General features: G+C 45.0%; 1 protein-coding gene across 1 annotated transcript; it reads left to right on the top strand.

Annotated features, from left to right (window-relative positions):
* On the top strand, window positions 12,614–15,703 carry LOC8082500 (probable leucine-rich repeat receptor-like protein kinase At5g63930). Its single transcript, XM_021455934.1, has one exon. It carries the CDS (start codon window positions 12,633–12,635, stop codon window positions 15,426–15,428), a length of 2,796 nt encoding a protein of 931 aa, XP_021311609.1. The 5' UTR covers window positions 12,614–12,632; the 3' UTR covers window positions 15,429–15,703.

Genomic DNA, 24,082 nt, shown 5'->3' with positions numbered 1-24,082 from the left:
TTGGTCTACGTGTATTGTGCTTTCTGTGTGAAACCACCAGGGTTGTTAGCCCCCATTGCTGCTGTCCTAAGAAAACCTGAACTGTTTGTGCCCTAGAAATGTTGGACACCTAGGAGTGGTTAAGTAGCCCCGACGCCATAGTTCATGACCTGGCCTTCGCTCGCGGGACTGAGGCGAGCACCGCGGGTGCATTTTGCTCGATACAACATCCATGAATCCATGAGTCCTGTCAGAACAACGTCGAGCTACCGTCTCCAACCACCGTCATGATTGCGGCTCGAAACAGAGCACACGTGGCCTTGTCGGATGACGATGGTAGGTCGATCCAAGACCTGTTAGGGTCAACCTGCTGTACCCAGTCCCAGCGCAGTCTGAGAGCGAGACCGAAACTTTGAAGGTCAATGATGCCAAGACCACCAAGCTCCTTGGGCCTGCAAACCACTTCCCACGCCACGTGACACTTGCCTACGCTGACCTAGTCTAGATGAACAATCGACATAGCTTGTCGATGCGCGTGATCGCCCATGGTGACTGACACACAACAATAGAGAGAGTGCACTAGGATGGCCGAGAGGGTCGCCTATGTCAACGCTGAGTTAGTCTCACAAATCCATGATTTAAACCTAAATGATTTCATCTCACAAACCCATAATTTCAGCCAAAATGAGTTTATCTCGCAAATCCATAATTTGAGCCCATAGCAAATTATCCATATTTTTTACATCTCACAAATAAAGTGTTCACATATGAGTACAGCCCAAATGAGTTCAGCTTATCCATATTTTTTTTGAAAATCGTTCAGCTCATCCATTGTTGCTCTGCTTTGGATCTCTCTGTTTTTCTTTGCGAGGAGCGATTGGTGTGTCATAAAAAGATTGGAGAAGCAATTTCCCAGCTCCTACCTGTTATGGTCTTCGGAGCATTTCTAGCGGAACTACCTAAAATAGACTACCTAAATATCTATTTAGGTACCCACCTATTTTTATAGTACCTAAATTTTGCTTCCAACATCAGCATCACTAGCTAAAACATGGCTCCCAGATTCAGTTTAACAGCCAATGACATGTGGAGCCCACATATCATCCCTTTCCTTCTTTCTGTTGCCATCAACGAACTCAGACAAAGCAGTAGCACGGAAGGGATAGGGTGTGGATGGCAAAGCAGTAGCACGGAGTGTGAGGGGATGGGTGCCAACGGACAGAAATCTACCAGTGGGAGCGCCAGATGCCTAGCGTGGTCGTAGATGGGAAGAAGGGCGACCTCCTGTTCACCCGTCGGATTGGGGAAGGGGTGCCGCACCGATGGGAGCCTGGGCATCACACCGATGGCGAGATGCCACACTAGAGGTCCATGCGTGGGATGGGCGAGGGGTGGTCGAGGGGCACCGCCTAGAGATCGGCGTCGGAGGGCCGCGTGATGGGGAGCGCCGCTACCAGAGAGGGCGAGGCACAGGCGTTGGTCGGCAGGTGGTGTCGGATGATTCCTGGAGAGAAGAAAGACGAAGGGAAAAAAGTAGGCATTTTTGTTGGTCCAACAGATCTAGGTAGTGGGAGGAGAAATTTGTTGGGCCAATAAATTTAGGTAGCCTAAGAGCAACTCCAGCAGGGCCCCTGCTCAAGCCCCAATAGCGCCCAGGCTAAAAACATTACTCCAGTAGGGCCCCTACTTCAGACCCCATATTTGGTTGGGTGTAACACCCAAAATTTGATTTCCAATTAATAGGATTTAATTTGATTTATTTAAGTGTTTTTGTGAGCATTTAAATTTAGCACTAAAATAATTTTTGCGAAAAATAAAATTCATCATAAGCTTAGAAACATGATTATGCATTCATGCCGAAGCATATTTAATTTTGTACTGTGTGTTTTGTTCTATCTCTAAGAATGATTTAAAATCCCTTTTGGAAAAGCTTTGGAAAAGAAAGGAAAATAGAAAAAAAACAAACAAAATCTTTCCCCCCTCATTCTGGCCCGAAGGCCCAAACCCTCTTCTCCCCCTTCTTTTCCCCCACGGCCCGCTCCCCTCTTCAGCCCAGTACGCGCAACTGGCCCAGTTCCTGGCCTGCCCCGCGCCTCCCCTTTCCCCTGGTCCTCGCTGACAAGGTGACCCCACCCGACAGCCGGCCTTCTTCAACCCCAAGTCGGAGCCGAGCAGGATTCTCGACCGGGTGTCAAATCCTGATTTGCCCGGGATTCCCTACCAAAATTCGCCAAACCGAGCCCTTTTAAACCCCAAGATCATCCCCACACCCCTTTTCCCCGTCTAGCAATGTTGGAAAAGCCCTAGCCGCCTTTGAAGCCGATTTAAATCTCGCCGAGTTTCTCCCTCGCCAAACTCGCGCGGCCGACCCTCTTCCAAGCCTCCTCGGGTCGCGAAGGAACACTAGTGAGTTCGCAAGGAGCCCCGCGTCATTCCCATGCTCTCGATTCGCAAGATGGTGCCCTAAATCGCCGAGGCCATGAACTCCGGCGACCTCGGCCTCCCAGCAATGGCGCACCGCCGTGGAGGCTCGCCGCCGGTGTCAAACAGTCTGGCCGGATCACGCCCAGATGACTTCAACCGTTGGATTGGAGATCAATGGCCCCAATTAGAAGGTAACCCTTCGGGGTAACTTTTGCTTAAGAGACCCTATAGGTTTTTATATATTAACCCGCCATCCTTTGCGCCTCCGAGGTTTTACGTTTTCCGAATTTGAAAACGTATTCTCCATCGGTTTAGTCAGAATATGCTTTCTCAAAATTACAAGTCTGCCACTGATTTTCTTTTGGTTATAAAATATTCATTTAAACTCCGAATTGACCCATTCAAATTGCGTTGGTTTTGTAATCACGAGCTCTACATCTTAGTAATATTGTTCACTCAGTTTGAAACTTTTTATTTCCATAATATTATTTAATTAATTACTTTTCTATATAAAATCCTAGAAAATTCATAACTCTTCCGTTTTAGCTCCGATTTTCGCGAACTTTACGTTTGTGTGATCGTAGCGCTGCGTAGAATATTTTTATAAACTTTTATATTTGTTTTACCACTGTTTGGTGTATTGTTCTAATTATAGCTTGTTGCTCTATGTATGATTGATCATTGGAATGCGTGTTGTTGATTGATGATCGATATTAGACGATGAACAATCCTTGGTGAACCAGAGTGCTTCAGTGATCAAGATCAGAGCCTTGGACAACTAGTATATCAGCAAGAGCAATTGGATTAAGGCAAGTATAGCATTTGGATTATATTTCTGTGACCATGATCCTGTGACTAGATTAATGTTAAGTAATAAATGATAAAAATGACTTTTTAGCAACTTGATGATTTATCTGTAAGTGATAACCGGGACAACAGTGCAACCATGAGGGCTATAATGGCTCTGGCTTTAGCTCAGTATGAGGACCTTTTTCTAGCTTGTTAGCGGTTACCTTAAATGGCGTAAGAATGGCTAGACACGTTGGATATAGTGTGGCCTCTGTCCGTGTGTATAGGTTGCGGGTTATGTGCCATGGAAGGGGGGGCTCTATATCTGCCTGCCGAGTGAATCTAATGGCCCTAACTTGTTAGACGAAATCTTTGAAAGGCTTTATAGTGATCCCTACCGACCTTCCTTGGAAGTGGGTTAAGAGGCTGATCACCTCGGGCGAAAGGGTAAATCATGACTCATGGGTAAAGATGTACAACCTCTGCAGAGTGTAAAACTGGTATACTAGCCGTGCTCACGGTCATGAGCGGCCTTGGGGATTCTTGCATCGACGATGATGATTCTTGTGTGTTATATATGTTCATTATTTATTATTTAATGCTTTACATTATTTATGTCACATTGATCATGAGATTGTGGGAGCTATACAATCTAGTTGCTATACTTATGGATTTCGACATGGACTCACTCTTGCTATTTCCCCCAAACCTCAGGAGAAGTTTGGGCTTGTGATCAACCAGTCAGTTGGATCCTGTAGAGAGAAGTTAATACCCGAAGTTGGAGTTGTCTATCCGCTGTTTGCTATCAAAGGTTATCCCTTTTATACTAAGTACGTTATATTTGTGCATTGTCTTTTGATATTACACCTTATTTGTAGCTATATGTGAGATTTGGCTTTTAAAACTCACATATAGTGTATATCTGGTTTTGTCCTTAAAATCGGGTATTACATTGGGCACCCATATTTCTCCTCCAGACCCCATTCCTGTTGGCCCAACAAGACAACCTTCATCCTCCATCATGTGTCCTAGCCCCATGAAAGGTCCTTGTTTGGTTTTGGTAATTGAGTGACAACTTAGGTGGACTAATAGTGTTTATGTGAGATACACAGGAGATTAGTCCACAGGTGATTATGTGATGATGGAGGAGCTCATTGCATATGAGACATGACATGGAGTCATGTGACCAAGGTGGAGAAGATCAAGATGAGGCTTGGCTTGATGGACCGGTTGCAAGAGTGAAGGGCAAGTCGGAGGCTTTGAAGCGAGGGACCGCGTGTGACGGTGAAGCTTGAGCAAGACTTGGCGCCGATGGACCGAGGCAACGGTGAAGAGCAAGTGAGGTCAAGATCGATGAACCAATACGGTCACGTGATGATATGAAGTGGATCATATCATTTGGTGATTGGTTGGTGCATGTGTTGCATCAACATTGGAGGAGATGGAATGGAATGCACAAGGCAAAGGTATAACCTAGGGCTTTTCCATTTCACCGGTCATAGGTGTGTAGAGAAGTTTATGACCGGATTTAGGATAGATGGCCGTACTATCAAGAGGGGCAAACTTGTTTGCATATCGGTCATCTAGTGCCACTTGAGCAATCTAACTTTGCATACGTGTTAAGATCGAGTGGCGTGACAAGTTGAGAGGCTAACTCCTTTGGAAAATTGTTTGTGAAAATGCTAACACACATGCACATGGTGGTGTACTCTTGGTGGTGTTGGCACATTTACAAAGGAGGTGGAGTTCCTAGGGTTGAGAGGGGTGTGGGTTCCTCTCTCCCTCCCGCCGAGCTTGCGAAGCGGGATTCGGCGCTTTTGAGAAAATTAAGTGCATATTTTCTATTGCGCCGGTGGGAATTTTGGAGAAGTCGCGGGAGTGTTTCTCAGTAGGAAACACTCACCGGACGCTCTGCGCGGAGGCACCGGACGCTAGCCTTTAGCGTCCAGTGTGCTGTCGGGTGCAGCAGAGTGCACCGGACGCACCGGAGAGAGTCCGGTGCTCAGCGTCCGGTGTGCGGGCGGTTTGGCGGCCCTCTCTGCGCATGAGTCCGGTGAGCACCGGACGCTCAGGGTGCGTCCGGTGGCTTGCGTCCGGTGACCTTGCGAGTTTGCGGAGTTCTCTGCGCACGAGTCCGGTGTGACGCAGTAGAGCGTTCGGTGGTGCTGTGTAGGCGCGCGTGCGCAGTAGCCGTTGGCGGCAACGGTCTAGTTCAAACGGCTAGTGACACGTGGCTGACGTGTGAGCACCGAACGCTGGGGGTTGAGCGTCCGGTGGCTCCCTGTGAGCGTCCGGTGCCCACGTGTTTTGCCCAGTAAAGGGGCAACGGCTAGTTTAGCCCTTGGGGCTATAAATAGAAGTGGTGACCGGCCTTGGCTGGTGCTGAGCACCCTTGGAACTTAGTGTCCATGCTTGGGGAGTGCTAGTGAAGCCTCAAACTCATATATGCTTGATAGTGATCATCCGATTGTGTGAATGAGCGATTCTAGTGCGTTGCATTGAGAGTTGCATCGAGTGGCACTAGGTGTTCGTGTTGCAAGCCGGTGGTGCTTGTTACTCTTGGAGGTTGCCACCTCCTAGACGGCTTGGTGGCTTGTGACTCCGTCGAAGCACGCAAGGAGATTGTGCGGTGCTCCGAAGAAGAGATTGTGAGGGGTACGGTGCTCACCCCGCGGGGATCGCGAAGAGCAACTCTAGTTGAGCGAGAAGTGAAGAGCGACAAGTGGTCCGGCCGGGTCAAGTGCTAGAGCTTGTGGTAAGCACTCCACGTGGGAGAGTGTGACTTGCGGATCACCACTAGCAAGAGGACCGACGGCAACCTTGGAGCTTGTCTCAACGGGGACGTAGCTTGGTGGCAACCAAGTGAACCTCGGGAGAAAATCATCGTGTCAATTTGTTCTTCCCGTTGGTTTGCAAGTCCCTAACACAAGCTTGTATTTACATTCATATACTTGTGCTTGTGTAATTGCTCTTGTAATTAGTTAGCTTGTGTAGCTTGCTAGTTACCTTCTTGCTTGTGTAGCTAGAAGTAGTTCCCTTGCGTGACTAACTTGGTTGGTTTGTGTAACCTTGTTAGTCACTTTGCTTAGTTTGTGTAGCTAAGTAATTTGCGCTCTCTAATTTGGCATTGGTTGCCTTGTTATTGAGCTGGCTAGTGAGCTTAGCTTTGTGCGCTTTGCCTCACTAGTTTGAGTAGGAGCTCCCCCGGTTTGCAAAGTACTAGTTGCATAGGTTTGTGTGACCTTGCTTCTAGAATTGGTTAGGTGAGCTCTTGCTAAGGTAGCACCTTGCTTGCTTGTTTAGGATCTTTTACAAGGTGCTAGAGAACTTAGATAGAGGGGTGTAGTCTTGGCTAGACCGATAGTTTTAAATCCGCATTTGTTCCGGTTAGCCGGCGTAATAACTTTTAGAAAGGACTATTCACCCCCCCTCTAGTCCGCCATCTCGACCCTTCACCCCAGCGCACGCTCCCTCTCTCTCTTCCCTTGCATGTGCATGATACCCTACGGTAACCAGCTCGATGCTCTAATTGTGTCCCTGTCCAAAGGAGGAAAGAGGAAGAAGAAAAAGACAATGACGAGTGGGTCCCTTCTGTCATTCTCTCTGAAATAGGTTTGGGGGCCCAAATTTGGGTGCTATTGTTGGAGTTGAAGCAAAAAAGTTAAACCCCAAGAAGTAGGAAGAGCACCCCAAATTAAAAGTGGGAGCCTAGTTTTGGGGCTACTGCTGGAGTTGCTCTAATAGGTAGCCTGTTGGAGCATAGTTTTTGACCTCTACTACCCAAATATAAGATATGTAGTTTGATAGAGATGCTCTCACAAACTGAAATATCGCCGGTGGGCAGTGGCTATTCTAGATCAAAGTATCTTGTGGGAGTAAACGTCAACCCAGCCACCGAGTCCACTAACCCTGGGCACGAAATACCGAAAATCGAAACCGAACCAAAAAATACCGAGAACTGAATCCGAAACCGAATAATTCGGTTCCTGTTCGGTACGAGGTTCCCAGGTACCGAATTTACCGAGGTACTTTCGGTACTGGGCCTCGGTAAACCGAAATTACCGAATAGTACCGAATTAGCCTGTAAGCAGCCCATGTAATAGCTATATATTATGTTGCGGACAGCTATATATTATGTATTTGTGGACAACTATATATTATGTATTTGTGGCTTTCTATTTGTTTAATTTGACACTATTATTCTATATGGATTCATGTAAAATTTCTGTCAAAATTTTGTACTCAGCCTAATATTACATGTTGTTCGGCACCGAAAGTATCGAAACCGAAATACCTCGGTATCGAGTTTTTCTAGTCTGGTACTGAATTAGAGAAGATACCGAAATATCGAACCCATCGGTTCGATACTACCAACGGCCAAGGTGAGAGTCCACGCCGGGCATCGCCACCGTATCCAAGCCCAACGCAGCTGCCAAAGTCATGTCCGACGCGGCTGCCCAGCCCACACGTGAGTCGCCGGTCCGCGCGTGACGCTGGAGGGGTTTAAAATATCATTGATAGAAAACTGATATTTCCTATATTTCCAATATTTTGGTGCAGGTCGATATAAATCATATATTAGTCAAAAAGATCGTAAGTTTGAATTACATTTGCTAGAATTTCAGTTCACTAGCGCGTGCAAAGCCCAAATTGAGTAGGTATTCCACGAAATCAAATAGTACTTTTGAATCACGAACCACTAATGTGTAGTATTTATAGGCCAGTGTACTACCATTTCATTCAAACTTGTAATATTAAGCACCATGTTTATTGTAGTATTTTGAACTTTTTTGTAACATTTAGGACAATGTTATAATGTTTTTGACTATATATGTTGTAATGTGGAAGGGCATGAATCTATTCAAACCCTTGGCAATGCACAATTATGCTATATAAGTCTCATATCATCAAATTTTATACTGTATTGAGTTTTTTTTTGTCAAATGGTTTGGACATATTCTACATGTTTTTCTGTACAAATTGAGTTTTTTTACAAAAATAGTCAAAATTCTCTTTTTTTTATCACCATCATAATTCCAATATTTTTGATACTCACGTTTATCAATGACGATAATTTTTTTTTAAATATCAATATTGTAAACCTCGGGGCAACACCTGGTCGCCAGTTTGCCAGTTTGTGCACGATGCCGGTCACCGATACGGCATGTGACACCAATCGTCTCTCGAGTGCACAACGTCTAGAACCTGTTGTAGTGTTGTAAGATTATCTTTGGCTCTAGGAAGGGGTGTGGTACCGGGTGTTGTTCCCTATCTGTCGAACATTGCAATCGATGGTTGTAGCCCAGAGTTGAGTAGCACCAAAAGGGGTGGCTAGGGTACCCTTTTAACCAACGCACAACTAGGTAGTTCGCCACTTCAACACGCAGGGCCTGTTTAGATGTAACCAAACAGCCAAAACTTTTGGAGAAAGAATATTTTTTGGAAGAATGGATCTAAACAGGGACTTATAAACTTGACTGTAAAGATTTGGAATTTGGGACTTTGGAGCCCCAAAACTGTGTAAACTTGCTTGGAGCCCCAAAACTGTGTCATGTGTCTTGCAGACCAAAAAATTTGGGAAGCATCTAAACACCTACTTGAATGTAAAGTTTACAGCCAAAAGTTTTGGGATGTAAAGATTTGAGATCTAAACAGGCCCTCACTCTTCAATCTTAAAAGGACGCTAGATCATCCTAAAGGTCGTCAACCTCTGTTCGACTCTAAGAGCCTGTTTAGATACGTCTAACTAAAGTTTTAGAAAAGAGAATATATTGATATTCTAACTTCTATATCATCTAAAACATATAACTGTTCTTTATTATAAGCACCAAAATAAAGATCTTGTAAGAACCTGTTTAGATACGTCTAACTAAAGTTTTTCTTTTAGAAAAGAGAATATATTGATATTCTAACTTCTATATCGACTAAAACATATAACTGTTCTTTATTATAAGCACCAAAATAAAGATCCATGCAATCTTAAAAACAAAGTTTTGAGGCAAAGCAAAAGAAGGTAAAAGTTCCAAGTGCAACATTTAACGTGCAATTCTATTGCTAAATCTCCAACCGTTTCTCGCAAACACCTCTATTGTGGTATCTGCCTGCAACCCATCTTCATCACTTGGCCATCCTCCTCCTTGTGTAGTAGGAACCAGAACATGATCCAATACGTCCCCCTGAATATTACCTGCAAATAAGATGGTGCCATGTCATTTCTGGTCAACTAAATTACCCAACAAATCGCACTTGCACCATAAGAATAATAATTTAGCTGGCTAAAGTTTAGCTAGCTAAATTTCAAAATAAAACTTTAGGCAACTAAAAGTTTCTAGCTAAACTTTAGTTCAGATATTTAGATGCTGTAGCTAATAGACTCAGCTAAATTTTAACTGTTTTTTAGCTAAACCTAGCTAAACTTTAGCTGGCGTGCACCCAAAGAGGCATTAAGCATGGTGAAGATGTTGGACCAATAACTAGTGTTATTGTTGATGATCACTAAACAACATTATTGACCATCAACACTGCAGCTAAGTGAAGATAAATCAACATTGCACGTGAGCTGGATTATGTATGCGTTGAGGAGAGGAGATAATATAACATAGGTAGGGAGGTTCCCTGCCGTTTGCTTAAAAAAAATATAACTAGCACCATCCCTGATAATAGAGGTGGGGCCAACCATTTCGATTAGGGGGACAAATATGATGACATGTTTATGATAAACATATTTATAAAGAAAAATCACAAAATTATCATTAAAAATAGCTATTTTGATGCATTGTTATGCTGTAAAATGAATATTTATTAGGGTATGATTTTTTTTACTCTATGTGTGTGTGGGGGGCACGTCCCATGCTAGCCCTGGCGAAGGCTCCCGCCAGTGCTTGATAATGTCTATGTTATTGTCTCTGAAGATTTGTGAGCAAATGAATGAAGGATCGGAAACGTCGACCAGAGGAGGGTGGGCACGTCCCTTGCTACCCCTGGCGAAGGCTCTGCCAGTGCCCGATAATGCCTATGTTATTGTCTCTGAAGATTTGTGAGCAAATGAATGAAGACCAGAAACAGTGACCAAAGAGGGGTGAATGTGAGTCGTAAATTTTCTCTCAAAATATTTTTGCCCACTATCCCAGATCACCGCCAAACACAAGTGAGTACTTAAAACTAAATTACTCAAGCCAACTGGTGACAAGAACACTTAGATAAAATCCTCGCAACAGTAGAAGATCAATGCAACAGACGAAACGCGAATCGAAGCACAAACGACCAAGGTACGGACAAAACAAGGAATCAGAGCCTGAAAAATGGACAGAAAAAGCTTAAAAAATCAACCTGACGAACACAGATAAACGCAAAGACTGCAAGCAGGTATTGACACACGCACTGCAAACAATAACTAAGCAAACAAGACTTAAACAAGGATTGCTGAGCAAAAAACACAGAAGCAAAAGCAAGCTCCTGACCAATCAAAATTCAAACAAGGAATGCACGCGTACAGCAACGGACACATGAAGGTGACGCTGCTGATACACAAAAACAGCTTGGCTGATTCGCCTAGATGGCCTTGCCGATTAGCAGGCTTTGCCAAGCAACCTTGCTACTGGAATCCACGGGTGAGCGCTTGCTCACGGTCAATCTCAACCTGATGCCTGCACGAGAAGAACAGAGAAAAAAAGAAACGATGCAGGCACCAGGAGCTCTGCTCGATTGAGGTCAGTGCTGAAGGCCTGAGCGCTTGCGTCTGCTAGGAGCAAAGGGTGAGCGCCGCTCAGAGAGCACGTACGACACTTGAGTGCCGACGCTGGTAGCGCAACTACAGAAACGAGTGGAAGACCGACTCAGAAACACACGAACACAAAAAAAAAAAGGGCGAACATGAAATTGACTGGATCTCTCTCGATTTAAAAGCTGGTGAGCTCAAACTTTGCATAGATACAATTCAACAGACCACGAAACTATTTCCCAAAAATCATCGACTGGGATTGACCCAAACTCCGAAAAATATACAGATTGTAGCTAAGAACGAGTTTTCCTCCCAAAAATGAAAATCGGATCGATCTATGAGCTCATGTGAAATTGAAGTAATTCACTGAACAAATTAATTCAGCACATGTTATAGCTCGTTATGGATCAACCGAAACCCATTAAAACAACTCAATAAAATGGAACAAGCAAGAAGCAGGAAAGGGAAAAAACCACGAACAATAGACTCAGAACACACAACATACTCGTCAGAACACACAATACCAAGAAACAAATCCTAGAGGGCAACGTGAGATAAGAGCCTCACTTCATTTCAGATCTCAGGTTCCAAACTTAAATTACACAGATAAATAAATAATCTATAGACCTCTCTCTAGATTCAAAACATTAGAAGCTAACCCTAAGTAGAGAAGGGGAATGAAGAAGTGAGAGAGAGGTGAGGGAGACAGAAGACTCTTTCTCTTTATTTATTAGGCATATTATATATTACTATTTGCTCATAGATATTTTAGCTTCAGGGACATTCTAGTTCAACCCGACATATTTTCCATCCGACGGCCACCGCGCCCTTCACTAGGTAGCTTCGCTTCGACGCGAACTCCTCGATGTTGCCACATCTCGTTCGTTCCTCATCGGAACCTCCGTCTAGGTTTTGAGGCCCAAACCCGCCGCGAGTAGCGTGCTCTATACGCATCCCCCGCTGATCAACACGTGTCACCGCCGTCCTCGACCGGCCGGTCCGCCAAGTCTTTCTGAGCCTCGCTCAACTTACACGTTGACCGTCTTGACTTGGTCAACACGGTCACTCCCATGTACTCTTGCACTTGTCGATGTCTCAGACACCGCGGCTAGTCACCCAACCTCCTGGTCCGTCAGTCCAAGCCTCACGTCCGTCTTTCACCGCGCTCTAATTGACCTTCACCTCGCTGTCGACCACGCCTCTGAGCTCTACACCTACACACCACAAACCAAGAGACATGTTGCATGCCCAACTCATGCCAATGCTTAGTCACCAACTGAACCTAGATTGTGGATCACGTTGATAATCAATTATCACATATCAAATCATAAGGATACATTTCAACCTTGTGTTCTCAATGAATAATGAATTTGCCCAGTTTCAAAAAAAAACAGTCATCCAGCCAAAAAAACAGTCATCCAGCCAAGTGCATGCTGATCAATTTGGAGTTGGAGTAGAGATTGGGCGCACTCGTAAGCAGGCTATGGCAAGTCAAAAAGTAGGACCACTGACTTAAAAAAAGTTAGGGCCATCGCTTGATTAGTTGGTTGACTAGTATAAATTCTACAGCTTTGCAGTGAGACTTGTTCTGAGACGACTAGAATAGCTCTGCTGACCATTCATATCATCAGCTAAAGCTACTGTATATACAGAAAATATAAAGAGGTCTGGCTTGAGTGCTAGTAGTATCAGCAAAGAAAAAAAGAACAAGGTTATCAAAATGTGTCCTCGCTGGCCATTCCCTCTCCAGTGGGCAGCTGCAATCCTCTTGATCCTTTTTGTAAACCACGCGCTGTCCTCGTCCTCTGTTCAAGCAAGGGTGATCTCAGGCGGCGTCTGCATTGCAAGAGAGCGGGAGGCGCTCATCTCCTTCAAGGAGGGCTTCCTTGACCCTGCTGGCCGTCTCTCATCATGGCAAGGTGAAGACTGCTGTCAATGGAAGGGAATCGGGTGCGATAACCGAACCAGCCATGTTGTCAAACTTGACCTCCATACCAATTGGATCGTGCTGCGAGGTGAGATGAGCTCTTCCATTACTGTCTTACACCATCTGAGGTACTTGGATCTCAGCTTCAATGACTTCAATGGCACAAAGATACCTGCGTTTCTGGGTACCCTCAGCAACCTAAGGTATCTCAACCTCTCAAGTGCTGATTTTGGTTTTGGGGGGAGTATACCTTTACAACTTGGTAACCTTTCTCGCTTGAAGTATCTTGATCTTAGCAATCTTGACTTTCAGTCAGATCTTACATGGTTGCCAAATCTCTCTTCACTAGAGAGTCTTGCTATGAGCAATTTGGACCTCAGTCCTGCAACTGATTGGGTGCACAAGGTTAACATGCTGCCGAATCTGAAAACCCTTGACCTGTCAGGTTGTTTAAATAGCAGCGCTTTATCTACTCTGTTCCATTCTAACCTGACGCAACTTGAGATCCTTGATTTGTCCTACAGTTCATTTAACTCTTTGCTCCAACACAACTGGTTTTGGGGTATCACTACCATCAAGGAGCTCATTCTCAGTGATTGTGGATGGTCTGGGCCCATCCCTGGTGCATTAGGAAACATGTCCTCTCTTGAGGTCTTATATTTAGATGGAAATTCTCTATCAGGCATCGTGCCAACAACCTTGAAAAATCTATGCAATTTGCAATTACTCTATTTAGAAGAGAACAACATCAATGGGGATATATTGGGGAGATTACCACAATGTTCGTGGAGCAAGTTGCGGGAACTACACTTGCGGAGTGCAAATTTGACTGGGGAGCTGCCAGTTTGGATAGGAAATCTAACTAGTCTCACATACCTTGACATATCTCAGAACATGGTAGTTGGTTCGGTGCCTTTTGGGATTGCAAACATGAGGAGTCTAAGTTTTCTTGACCTCTCTCAGAACATGCTGATTGGTGAGGTACCTAATGGGATTGGATCTCTTAGTAACTTGAGTTACTTGAGCCTTGGCTTGAATAACTTCAGCGGTGTGCTTTCAGAATATTATTTTGTTGGTCTGGCGAAGCTTGAGTATCTAAACCTTTCTCAAAACTCACTGAAATTGGATTTTGCTGAAGATTGGGTTCCTCCGTTCAGATTAACGGAAGGGCATTTTGGGTCGTGTGACATGGGGCCTCAGTTTCCTGCATGGTTGAGGTGGCAGACTGGCATACGCGCCCTTGACATTTCAAATGCAAGGATAAATGATGTGTTGCCACTCTGGTTCTGGGTTGTGTTTTCTAATGCTTCTAGCTTGTACTTGTCGAGAAATCAACTAAGTGGTGGTCTACCAGCAAAGTTGGAGTTGCCGTTCCTAGAAGAAATGGACATCTCTAGAAATTCTTTATCAGGGCAGCTACCAGCGAACCTCACAGCTCCCGGGCTAATGAGTCTGCTTTTTTACAACAACAATTTCACAGGCGCCATCCCAACATATGTATGTCATGATTATTTATTGGAAATAAACCTGTCAAACAATCAACTAACTGGCGATTTTCCACAATGTTCGGAAGACTTTCCTCCATCGCAAATGGTAGACTTGAAAAATAACAATCTTTCTGGTGAATTCCCTCGTTTTCTTCAAAATGCTTCAGAGTTAGGCTTTCTTGACCTTTCACATAATAAGTTCTCTGGAAGTGTGCCAACATGGATTGCAGAGAAATTGCCTGCCCTAGAGGTGTTGATTCTAAGATCGAATATGTTTCATGGTCACCTTCCTATGCAATTAACCAGGCTTATTGGACTTCATTATCTGGACGTAGCACACAACAACATATCTGGAAGTATATCTTCATTCCTAGCAAGTCTGAGAGGCATGAAACGTTCATATAACACAGGTGGAAGCAATTATAGCAATTATAACTATAGTAGTGACAGCATATCAACATTCATAAAAGATCGAGAGCTCAACTATACTCATGAGCTCACTCAACAGTTAGTGTTGATTGACTTGTCAAGTAATGGTTTCACTGGATACATTCCAAAGGAACTATCTTCACTCAAGGGACTTCGAAGTTTGAATCTCTCTAAGAACCAGATAAGTGGACCAATTCCAGATGACATTGGTGCTCTAAGACAGTTGGAGTCCCTTGACCTATCTTATAATTATTTCACTGGCCACATTCCCTCAACTTTATCTGATCTCACCTTTCTGAGTTCCCTAAACATGTCCTACAATGATTTATCCGGGAGTATCCCCTCTGGACGACAGCTAGAAACACTCAATGATATGTACATGTATATCGGCAACCCTGGACTTTGTGGGCCTCCTCTTCTCAATAATTGCTCGCCGAATGAAACTAATCCAAGTGCCAATCAGGAGCATGAAGGTGCTAGATCATCTTTGTACCTCAGCATGAGCATGGGATTTGTGATGGGTCTTTGGACTGTATTTTGCATCATGTTGTTCTTGAAAACATGGAGGATTGCTTACTTTCAGCTTTTAGACCAGTTATACGACAAGGTATATGTGCAACTGTCTATCTGCAAGGCTGCCTTTCTGAGGAAATGTGGAAACAAAGATATTTGAATGTTCTTTTCCACCGTTCAATCCATGAAACCTTTTATATAGTAGTATTTCCCTATTGTTTTTCTGTTGTGCGTCCTGTAACAATAAGCTGAAGTATGTCGGTCTTGTAAGCAGTAAGCGAGCAGCTGCTCTGCTAATGTGACTATAGATAATCTTCAGTCGTGTACTTCGTCAGATGTAGCGTGACATTCGATATTGTACTGTGATTTCTTTTGTAGTGTTAGATATCATGTTTCCAGTTGATAGTTGTACACTTGTTTAAACAACTGCCTAGTTTTGCAACAACATAGTGGCCCGATGGCTATTGTTGTCAACAATATTTGATTTTACAGAAAGCGATGGCAGGATATTCTGCTCTTTCTAGAACTTCTAGGATTTCCTTCTCTTATTATTGCAACAACATAGTGGCCCGATGGCTATTGTTGTCAACAATATTTGATTTTACAGAAAGCGATGGCAGGATATTCTGCTCTTTCTAGAACTTCTAGGATTTCCTTCTCTTATTAGGAGTAGAGGCAACGAAAAGTTCAACTAGTGACATTAAGATGAGATTGTATTGTATTATATACTAGACAGGAAAAAGTGCTGTCATCTTACAACTCGGCTCCACCCAGCCGGTGTGCACGAGTGCAGAGTCAAGCACGCAGTTGAAAATTAGCGTAGCAATCAGTCCTACAAGGCTAGAATTGCTTTGAGATATCCATTTCCACACGGTTCCGCTGGTTGGCCGCCTAAACTCAACTTTTCCAAATGGATGTCCTGTGTCACTCGTCAAATCACATCAGTGTGTGCCGTTGGCCTACTGTACTGAGTCACCGATCGAAGACCACGGCAAGACGACCAAGACTTGCAGTGATCCCACAACCTAACCAAGTAATTCAAGCGCGTGTACAAAGATCAAATCACTCTAACATAGCCCATAGACTCGTCCAGGACCCTCAGTCACCAGCTGCGCGTGACATGGAAATTCAAAGTTCTGATGATCAACATTATGGCCAGTGCTCGCTGACCCAGTGGCTCTTTCATCTCAGGAGCAGAAGAACGCCCCTAATCTGGCAGCCGCTCTAGCAGCAAGTTGCTCAATGGATCGACGATCAAGTGGCGTGGCAACACAATTCAAGACTCTCAACATCACCACTCTTAGGCCGTGTTTAGTTTCTGAAGGAAAAAAATTTCGTGACACTGTAGCATTTTCGTTTGTTTGTAGTAATTATTGTCTAACTATAGACTAACTAGGCTTAAAAAATTCGTCTCGTTAATTCCGATCAAACTGTGTAATTAGTTTTTATTTTCGTATATATTTAATACTCCATGCATGCATCTAAAGATTCGATGTGAGGGGAATTTTGAAAATTTTTAGGTTTTTGGGTGGAAGTAAACAAGGCCTTAATTTACCTCTCTGACCACTGCTACAGCCAAGGTAATACCACACATAAGTGATCCATCTTCTATGGTTACTTTGGATCAACTGCAAAAAAAATGTTGAAGGAATGGGAAATAAAATTGATAGATAGGTTTCATACTATTTAAAGTAATGCTAATCTTTTTAAAAAAATATTGATTTTACGCTTTGATGCCTAGTGATTCCATAGCAGTGTCATCGGCTCTTAAAACCACATATTTTCCTTATGGCATGCCGATGAACTTGCCTAAGAGCAACTCCAAGAGTTTGACTAAAATTAATAGCCAAATCTCATTGTTTAGCCATTTTGTAAAATATAAAACCTCTTAATTAAAAAAGAAGAAGTCTACAACAGTCTTGCAAAATTAGATAGCCTATATGGCTACCGAAAATCAAGAGATAGCTAACTTTCTATTTTACAAAACTAGATAGCACATTTGTTGAAGCCTACTTTTTACTATGCAAATTCTAAAATAGTCTAGACAACAAAAACCAAGCTCTTAGAGTTGGTCTAGGATCAGGGTAGTGTCCCGCAAGTAAACTATGTGCACGATTCGGTGGATGACGACCAAATGAGTCAATTAGGGCCTTGTTTACTTCCAAATTTTTTTTGTTATAGAAATAGTAGTATTTTCGTTTGTATTTGACAAATATTATCCAATTATAGACTAACTAGGCTTAAAAGATTCGTCTCGTCAATTCCGACCAAACTGTGCAATTAATTTTTATTTTCATCTATATTTAATACTCCATACATACGTCTAAAGATTCGATGTGACGAGGAATCTGAAAAATTTTGCAAAATTTGAGGAACTAAACAAGGCCCATGGTTTTGAAGCTTCGTATATCTTATGGGCCTGATATACCGGTCGAGGGCACTTGCTAGCCATTCGGTCCTTTCCCACCTATGTTTTTAAGAAACGATTAGCTGGCAAGCAAACAGATTAGGAAAGACCGGTTCAAGAAATCAACCAACCTAGCGTGGGGTCTTCGGCTAGGCCGACAACTTTCCAAGTGGGGCATGCTGATCTTCCCCAAGGTAAAGTGATCTTGCAAGAGGTGAACGAAATTCTCGCTAAGCATGAAGCCTCAATGGATCATAGAATACAAAAAAAATCTTGGTGTTGATATTAGGGGCAACGATTCTACTTATAAAAAGCCCCATCCTTCTCATTTTAATTGGGCATGGTCCCCTCCTAACTGTATACTTCCTAATTTTGTTAAATTTAATGGGGAGGATAAAATAAGCACTTGGGAGCATGTTAGTCCAATATCCAGCTCAATTGCGGGAAGCTACGGTTGATGCTATAAAAGTTTATTTGTTTTCCTAATCTTTGACTCGAACCGCTTTTTCTTGATTTGGATCTTTGGCTCCCGGTTCAATTAGCATTCATATCTCTAAATAAGTTTATTATAAAAATATATTTATCGATTCATCTAATGATAATAATTATGCATCATAAATATTAATATTTTCTTATATGTGTTTAGTTAAACTGAAAATATTTGACTTCTCAAAAATGAGAATAATATTTTTTTGTGGGATAGAGGAAGTACTTGCTATTCCCACGTACTTTGGTCCTTTCAGCGGCAAAAAGAGAGAGAGAAAAAAAATTAAACAATTAAATAAAAGAGGCCTAGGAGCATCTCTGAAAATATTTCTAAAACTCGCGCTCTAAAATATTGTTCGGAGAACTATTTAAATAAAAAATAATTTCTATCTTTTTACTCTTTAACAGTTTTTTACATCTTGTACATACTCTAGAGAGTCAATCTCGCTCCTCATTTTTAGTTCATGAAAAATTCAAAATAGAGGATGACTATATTTAGCTAATTAAAGAAGCTATTGGATGGTCGTTTTATAGTTGCTCTAAGGTCAGTCTCAATACATAGTTTCATGGTACAGTTACCAAGACTATAAACTAGATAACCGAGCCACATGAGTTTCATGGGGATGAAACTCCTCTATCATCTGATGAAATTCCTTCATTTAATGACCCTACCAAGTCAGCAATTTTGCTTATGTGGCACCATATTTAATGTGCATGACACTCATATGAAACATGCATTGAGACTGGCCTAATGGTATACATCCTCCGTTCATTTATCTCCATCGTTAGCCTTCGGCATAATGACTAAGGAGCAGAGTAAAAGCACTCACTTTTGTTGGGAAAATGCTCTCCGCACTTCCCAGCAATACGGTGGATCGAGAACCTTCTCACTCGGTACCGTGAGAGGTTTGAGCGCTAGCGAGCAGTGAACTCAACAGTAGGTGAATACAGTGAATGCTCTCTCTCTTTATTAATGACGGCATCACGCCCCTTATATAGGGCCTGGAAACCGACCTAATGACGTTTACATAAATACCCCGTGACGGTGGGGGGATATTCCGGTATATTCTTACATCACAGTCTACTGACCCTAAGTCACCTGCGTAATTTCACATTGCAAGCCCTTCGTTTATCCTCTGTCTGGGGCTTCAGCTGGTCGGAGGCTTGGATCCTCCGCCCAATTGCGGATCCTTCGACGCTTCAGTGTCGGAGGTTCCTCTGCCTAGCTGGGCCGGAGGTTGCTCGACCCGGCCACCCCGGGAGTTCCTCCTTAGCCTGGTCGAGTCGGAGGTCCCTCGGCCTGGCAGCGTTCTCCCGCCGTCCTCCGACCCGGGAGGGTCGGAGGTTCCCCCCTTTCCTTGCTCGTGGACCTCCGCTGATGTCTCAGTCTCTGCACACACTTAGCACGACCAGACGAGTCGTCAACATTAGTATTTTCCGATGAAGGATATCCTCCGACGCCTGAAGGATATCCTCCGACGCTTCAGGCGTCGGAGGTTCCTAGCGTCGGAGGTTCCTCGGGTGAAGGATAACCTTCGACGCTACCAGGGAAAGGATGCAGCTGTTCCCCAACAGTTCCCCCCTTTTTGGGCTAATGGCACTCCTGCGGTCCATGTGCTCAAAAACATGCCACGCTGCGGAGGCTAAGAGCATGGTTGCTGCCTTCCCCCCTGGTGCGCAGGATGTGTTTGTTAGTATTGTTGGAAAATTGTTTCTTTTACTTAGTCATAAATTTTCTTGGTTTCTTTATTTTGCCAGGATCCTCCGATCATTGTTGCTCTGATAATCTGATATCCTTCGCGTGTTAGATTGCGGAGGATATTATAGCCGTTGGGGTTAGCCGTTGGCATTGAAGAAGCGCAACGGTCAGGCCGATTCCTCCGCTTATAGCCGTTTGGCGCGGGGAATCGCAACGGTCGCGTTGCCGCAGGCCTCCCCCTATAAAAGGGGCATGGGGGAGGCTCTTGGGTCTCACCCTTGCTGCCTGCTGTTTTCGTTATTTCCTTCGCCAGCTCGCATTTGCTTTAGTTGCGTATAGGTCTCAAGTTTTTGCGGAGGATATAAGGTGGCTCATTTTCATTCGCCTCGCCCTTCAAGGTCAGATTTTTCTGGTCCTTTGCGTAATTTTCTTAGTGTGAGGTCCGGTGGTTGGTTGCGGAGGTTTGAAGACTGGATGCTTGAGGTGGCTGCGGCTCAAGATCTGGAGGAGACGTTATCTGACGTCGAAGCTTCCGTTGGTGACTTGATTAGTGCGAAGGAGTTTGAGGAGATGGCTGCAATTACTTTTGAGTTCGGGGAGTCGACTATTAGCGCGGAGGATATCCCTGATATGGTCAAGGCTAGGTTTTTCAAGGAAGGTCGAGCGAAGGCTCCTCCTGCGGGTCAAACTGTACCTGCGCCTGAGGAAGGTTATGCAGTGGTATTTAGGGATTTCTTCACCTGCGGACTTCGGATGCCTCCGTATCATTTCCTTCGCGAAGTGATGGAGAGTTTCAACGTGGAGTTACAGCATTTCAGCCCCAATGGGATTCTAACCCTTAGCAAGTTTGCCTGGGCTTGTGAATCCTACGGAGCGATGCCACACATTGATACGTTTTGCTCCTATTTCGAGCTCCAGCGTCAGCCTAAAAAGGTGAAGGATTCCGGAGGTGTCGAATGTGTTGCGCAGTTTGGAAGCTGCGCGTTCATGCCGCGCCGCACAATGCCTGGGCCTAGGTGTGAGATCTCCTACTGCCAAAAAGGGAAGTGGGAGAAGGATTGGATGAGAGCATGGTTCTACGTGAAGACCCCCGTTGCGTCGAGGGATTTGGATGACGGCAGCGTTGAAAAGTTTTATCCTTACGCGTCGTTGATGAAGGAGTTGAAGCCCTTCTCGAAGGTTGATCCTTCGCAGGAAATGTCGGAGGGACGACTGGCCTGCGACAAGGCATTTGCGCAGGCTTGCCGATATTCCGGAGGTCGGGATTTGGTTGAGGAGATGGTCGCTGCTGACTATTGGCCCCTTGGTAGCAGGAACGACGAGTTCACCATTGAGATGGTGCAAGTGCCGGTCTTTGGTCCTCCGGAGGGTTTACCATTTCCCCGGTTTGGTGCGGGTTTACCGGAGGATGAGACCAAGGAGTCTTTCCTTGATCGTGTGGAGTTTTCTGCTCGGAGGATTGTTGGCAAGATCTCGGAGAAGGAATATCTCCAGCGGAGGTCTACGCTTGGTACGATGCCCCGGCTGAACCGAGTTTTTGAGGAGTTGGGGGTTGAGTACGAGGATTATGTCATTCCTCCGGAGGTTCTTCTTGGTTTGGAGAAGAAGAAGGATTCCTCCAAGGCTGTTGCTGCGGCGGAGGCTAAGAAGAGGAAGGGTGGTGGTGCTGTCAAGCATCTGGCGAAGAAGCAAAGGGCGGAGGTTGTGCTAGAGACTCCTGTGGAGTCTTCCTCCGCCCGCTCATCTGCTGCCGAGTCAAACTCGGTGGCTTCTGCTCCTGCGGAGGCCGCTCCTGCTGGTGGAGCTCCTGAAGTTGAAGCTTCGCGTGCGGTCTCTTCTGTGCGCGCGCCTTTCGCGTCTCTTCTTGGGGAGGAGTCTTCCGACGCGGAGGCCCCTGAGGCGAGTCCTGCGCGGGAGGCAAATCCTGCAGTGGCTGAGGGTCCTGCGCGGGTGGCTTCAGTTGGCGGAGGGTCTCCGCCAAAGGATGCGCGGGATGAATCCAGTGACGATGCAGAGTCCGTCTCAGTTCGGAGGATAAAGAAGGCGGAGGCTTCCCCGCGCCCGGCTGTAGATGCTATAAATTCGTTGTACATAGGTTCGTTTCCTTGTTGTTATTTTTGATTTTTATGCTTGCTTCTGTCATCGCGGTCTTATATCATTTTATGTTTTTTAGAGGATGTGGTCGCAGGGTTGGCCAATGCGGAGGAACTGGCTAAGGGTGCTAGCATAGCACGGGAAGGTCTTGAAGTTCCTCCGCCTAGGGTTCCTGCGCCTTCTGCGCTGGCTAGTAGGCCTTCGCCTGCTGATGCTTTGGGTCCTGGTAAGATGATAACGCTTTTTGTTTTTTGTTGTTTTAATGATTTGGTTTCTTTTGGTTTGTGTTGATTTCACTTTTTTTTTTGCGCAGGTGCTTCTGATCCTTCGATCACAGGTTGGACCGATGCGCTGCGCGAGGTTCATTCTTTGGTCGGAGGTTCGTTTCTGGCCTCCGTTGCTGATGATTTTTCTTTAATTTTCTTATGTTTTTCCTTACCTTTTTTTCTATCTAGATCGTCTCCGCCAGAAGCTCCGTCATATGGACTTTGACGCCTTCCTTCGCGTGCAGTTTGAGCACCATAGCCTTGTAAGTTTTCAAATTGTGTGTTTTTCCTTCGTGTTTTTTGGTCGAAGGTTTGATTGTTGTTGTTTTTGGCGTTTTGCAGAGTCACCACATGGCTGCAGCCTTGGAGGAACGTTGTTCCCGGGAGATTATTTGCCGGGACGAGGCTATCGGTGCTCTGAAAAAGGAAAACGAGAACTTAGAGGCTGAGAAGGCTCGCCTGTCGGAGGATGTTAAGGAACTTTCTTCTGCCCGACAGGAAATTGCGTCCCTGAAAAAGGAAAGGGATGATTATAAGGCTGGATCGGAGGTTTTGAAGAGAGAGAAGGAAGATGCCGAGGCTTCGGTAGCTGTCCTCCGCACGAGTGCCAATGAGGCGGAGAGTGCCAGGGACTTGGCCTTGCAGCGAGCTGAAAAGGCGGAGGACATTGCTGAACGCCTTCGCAAGGAGCTTGACGCTGAGCGCGAGTCTGCGGCTGCAATGCAGACTCGTATGCAGAAGGTGGAGGCGGAGGTTGCGGATGTCGTGGGGCTCTATACCAGCTCGCTGGCACAGTTCAGAGGTAGCACCTCTGCTCCTCCGCCTGGCGGAGACGTTTGTGCTAGCCTCGCATGGGTGAAGTCCCATATCCGCATGCTCCCTGATTTGTTGGTGGAGCTGTTGATTTTGGGGCTTTGGCTGCGGTTAGTTCCTTCGCCAGGCTTTTGCGCCGCGGAGGTTGCTCTCATGCCGAGGGGGTTGCTAAGGAGGAGTTTGCTTCGGCGGAGGACGTTGGCGAGGGCTCCTCGAGCCTGCGCAAATCTGTCCGGAACTTCATTAGTTCGTTCTGGATTAGGTTTGGGCGGGCTGAGGCGAAGAAGATGGCGGAGGCTCGTCGCGCTGAGGTATTTTTGATTTGGTTTTTTTTGTATTCTGTTTTGCTGCTTTGCAATGTATCTTAAGTTTGCTGTCTTGCAGGAGATTGCCAAAAAAGCGGCTAAGGTTGACAAGCCCGGTCCTTCACGTCCCCCTAGCGAAGCGCGTCCTTCAACTCAGGCTGAGGCGGAGGTTCGTGACGCAGGTGCTAAGGTTCCGGAGGAATCTGGCGCCAAAGCTTCAGCGCAGGCCGAGACTTCTGCTCCTCCTCCGCCTCAGGTGTGAGGTTATTTAGTTTGTAGGCTTTTTTTTTGTTTTTTGCGTCTGCCGCACATGCGACGCTTTTTTGTAAGAAATGTCGGAGGTTTTGATTAACTTGTAAAGACTGTTGGAAATGTAATATATTGGTTTGTTTTTTTTGGGTAAACCTTTGTTTTACACTCTGATCCTGCGCAGGTCTATGGCGGAGGACCTGCGCAGGATCTTAGCGTGACTCCGCTTTCAATTTTCTATAGAGGAATTTATGTTTCTGGCGAGTTGTGGGAGTACTGGCGGATTGCCTTCCCTAATATGAGAGTGGTGGATATGTTTGAGTTTGTTGGATATGACCTAGATGACGAACGATCTGAATTCGTCCGGTCGCTTGCGCGCCGAGGTTCATGGCCTCCGGCTTAGGTGGTGGTTTTTGTTTTGTTTTTCGTTTGGCGTAGGCCATGTGTATATCTCTTTGACATGGTTTGTTGTGTTTATGCAGCTGCCATATCCTA

The sequence above is a fragment of the Sorghum bicolor genome, chromosome 3 (genome assembly GCF_000003195.3).
Source record: "Sorghum bicolor cultivar BTx623 chromosome 3, Sorghum_bicolor_NCBIv3, whole genome shotgun sequence".
In the NCBI taxonomy this organism is placed as follows: domain Eukaryota; kingdom Viridiplantae; phylum Streptophyta; class Magnoliopsida; order Poales; family Poaceae; genus Sorghum; species Sorghum bicolor.
Note: the sequence above shows the minus strand (reverse complement) of the source record. Positions and strands in the feature narration are given on the sequence as shown.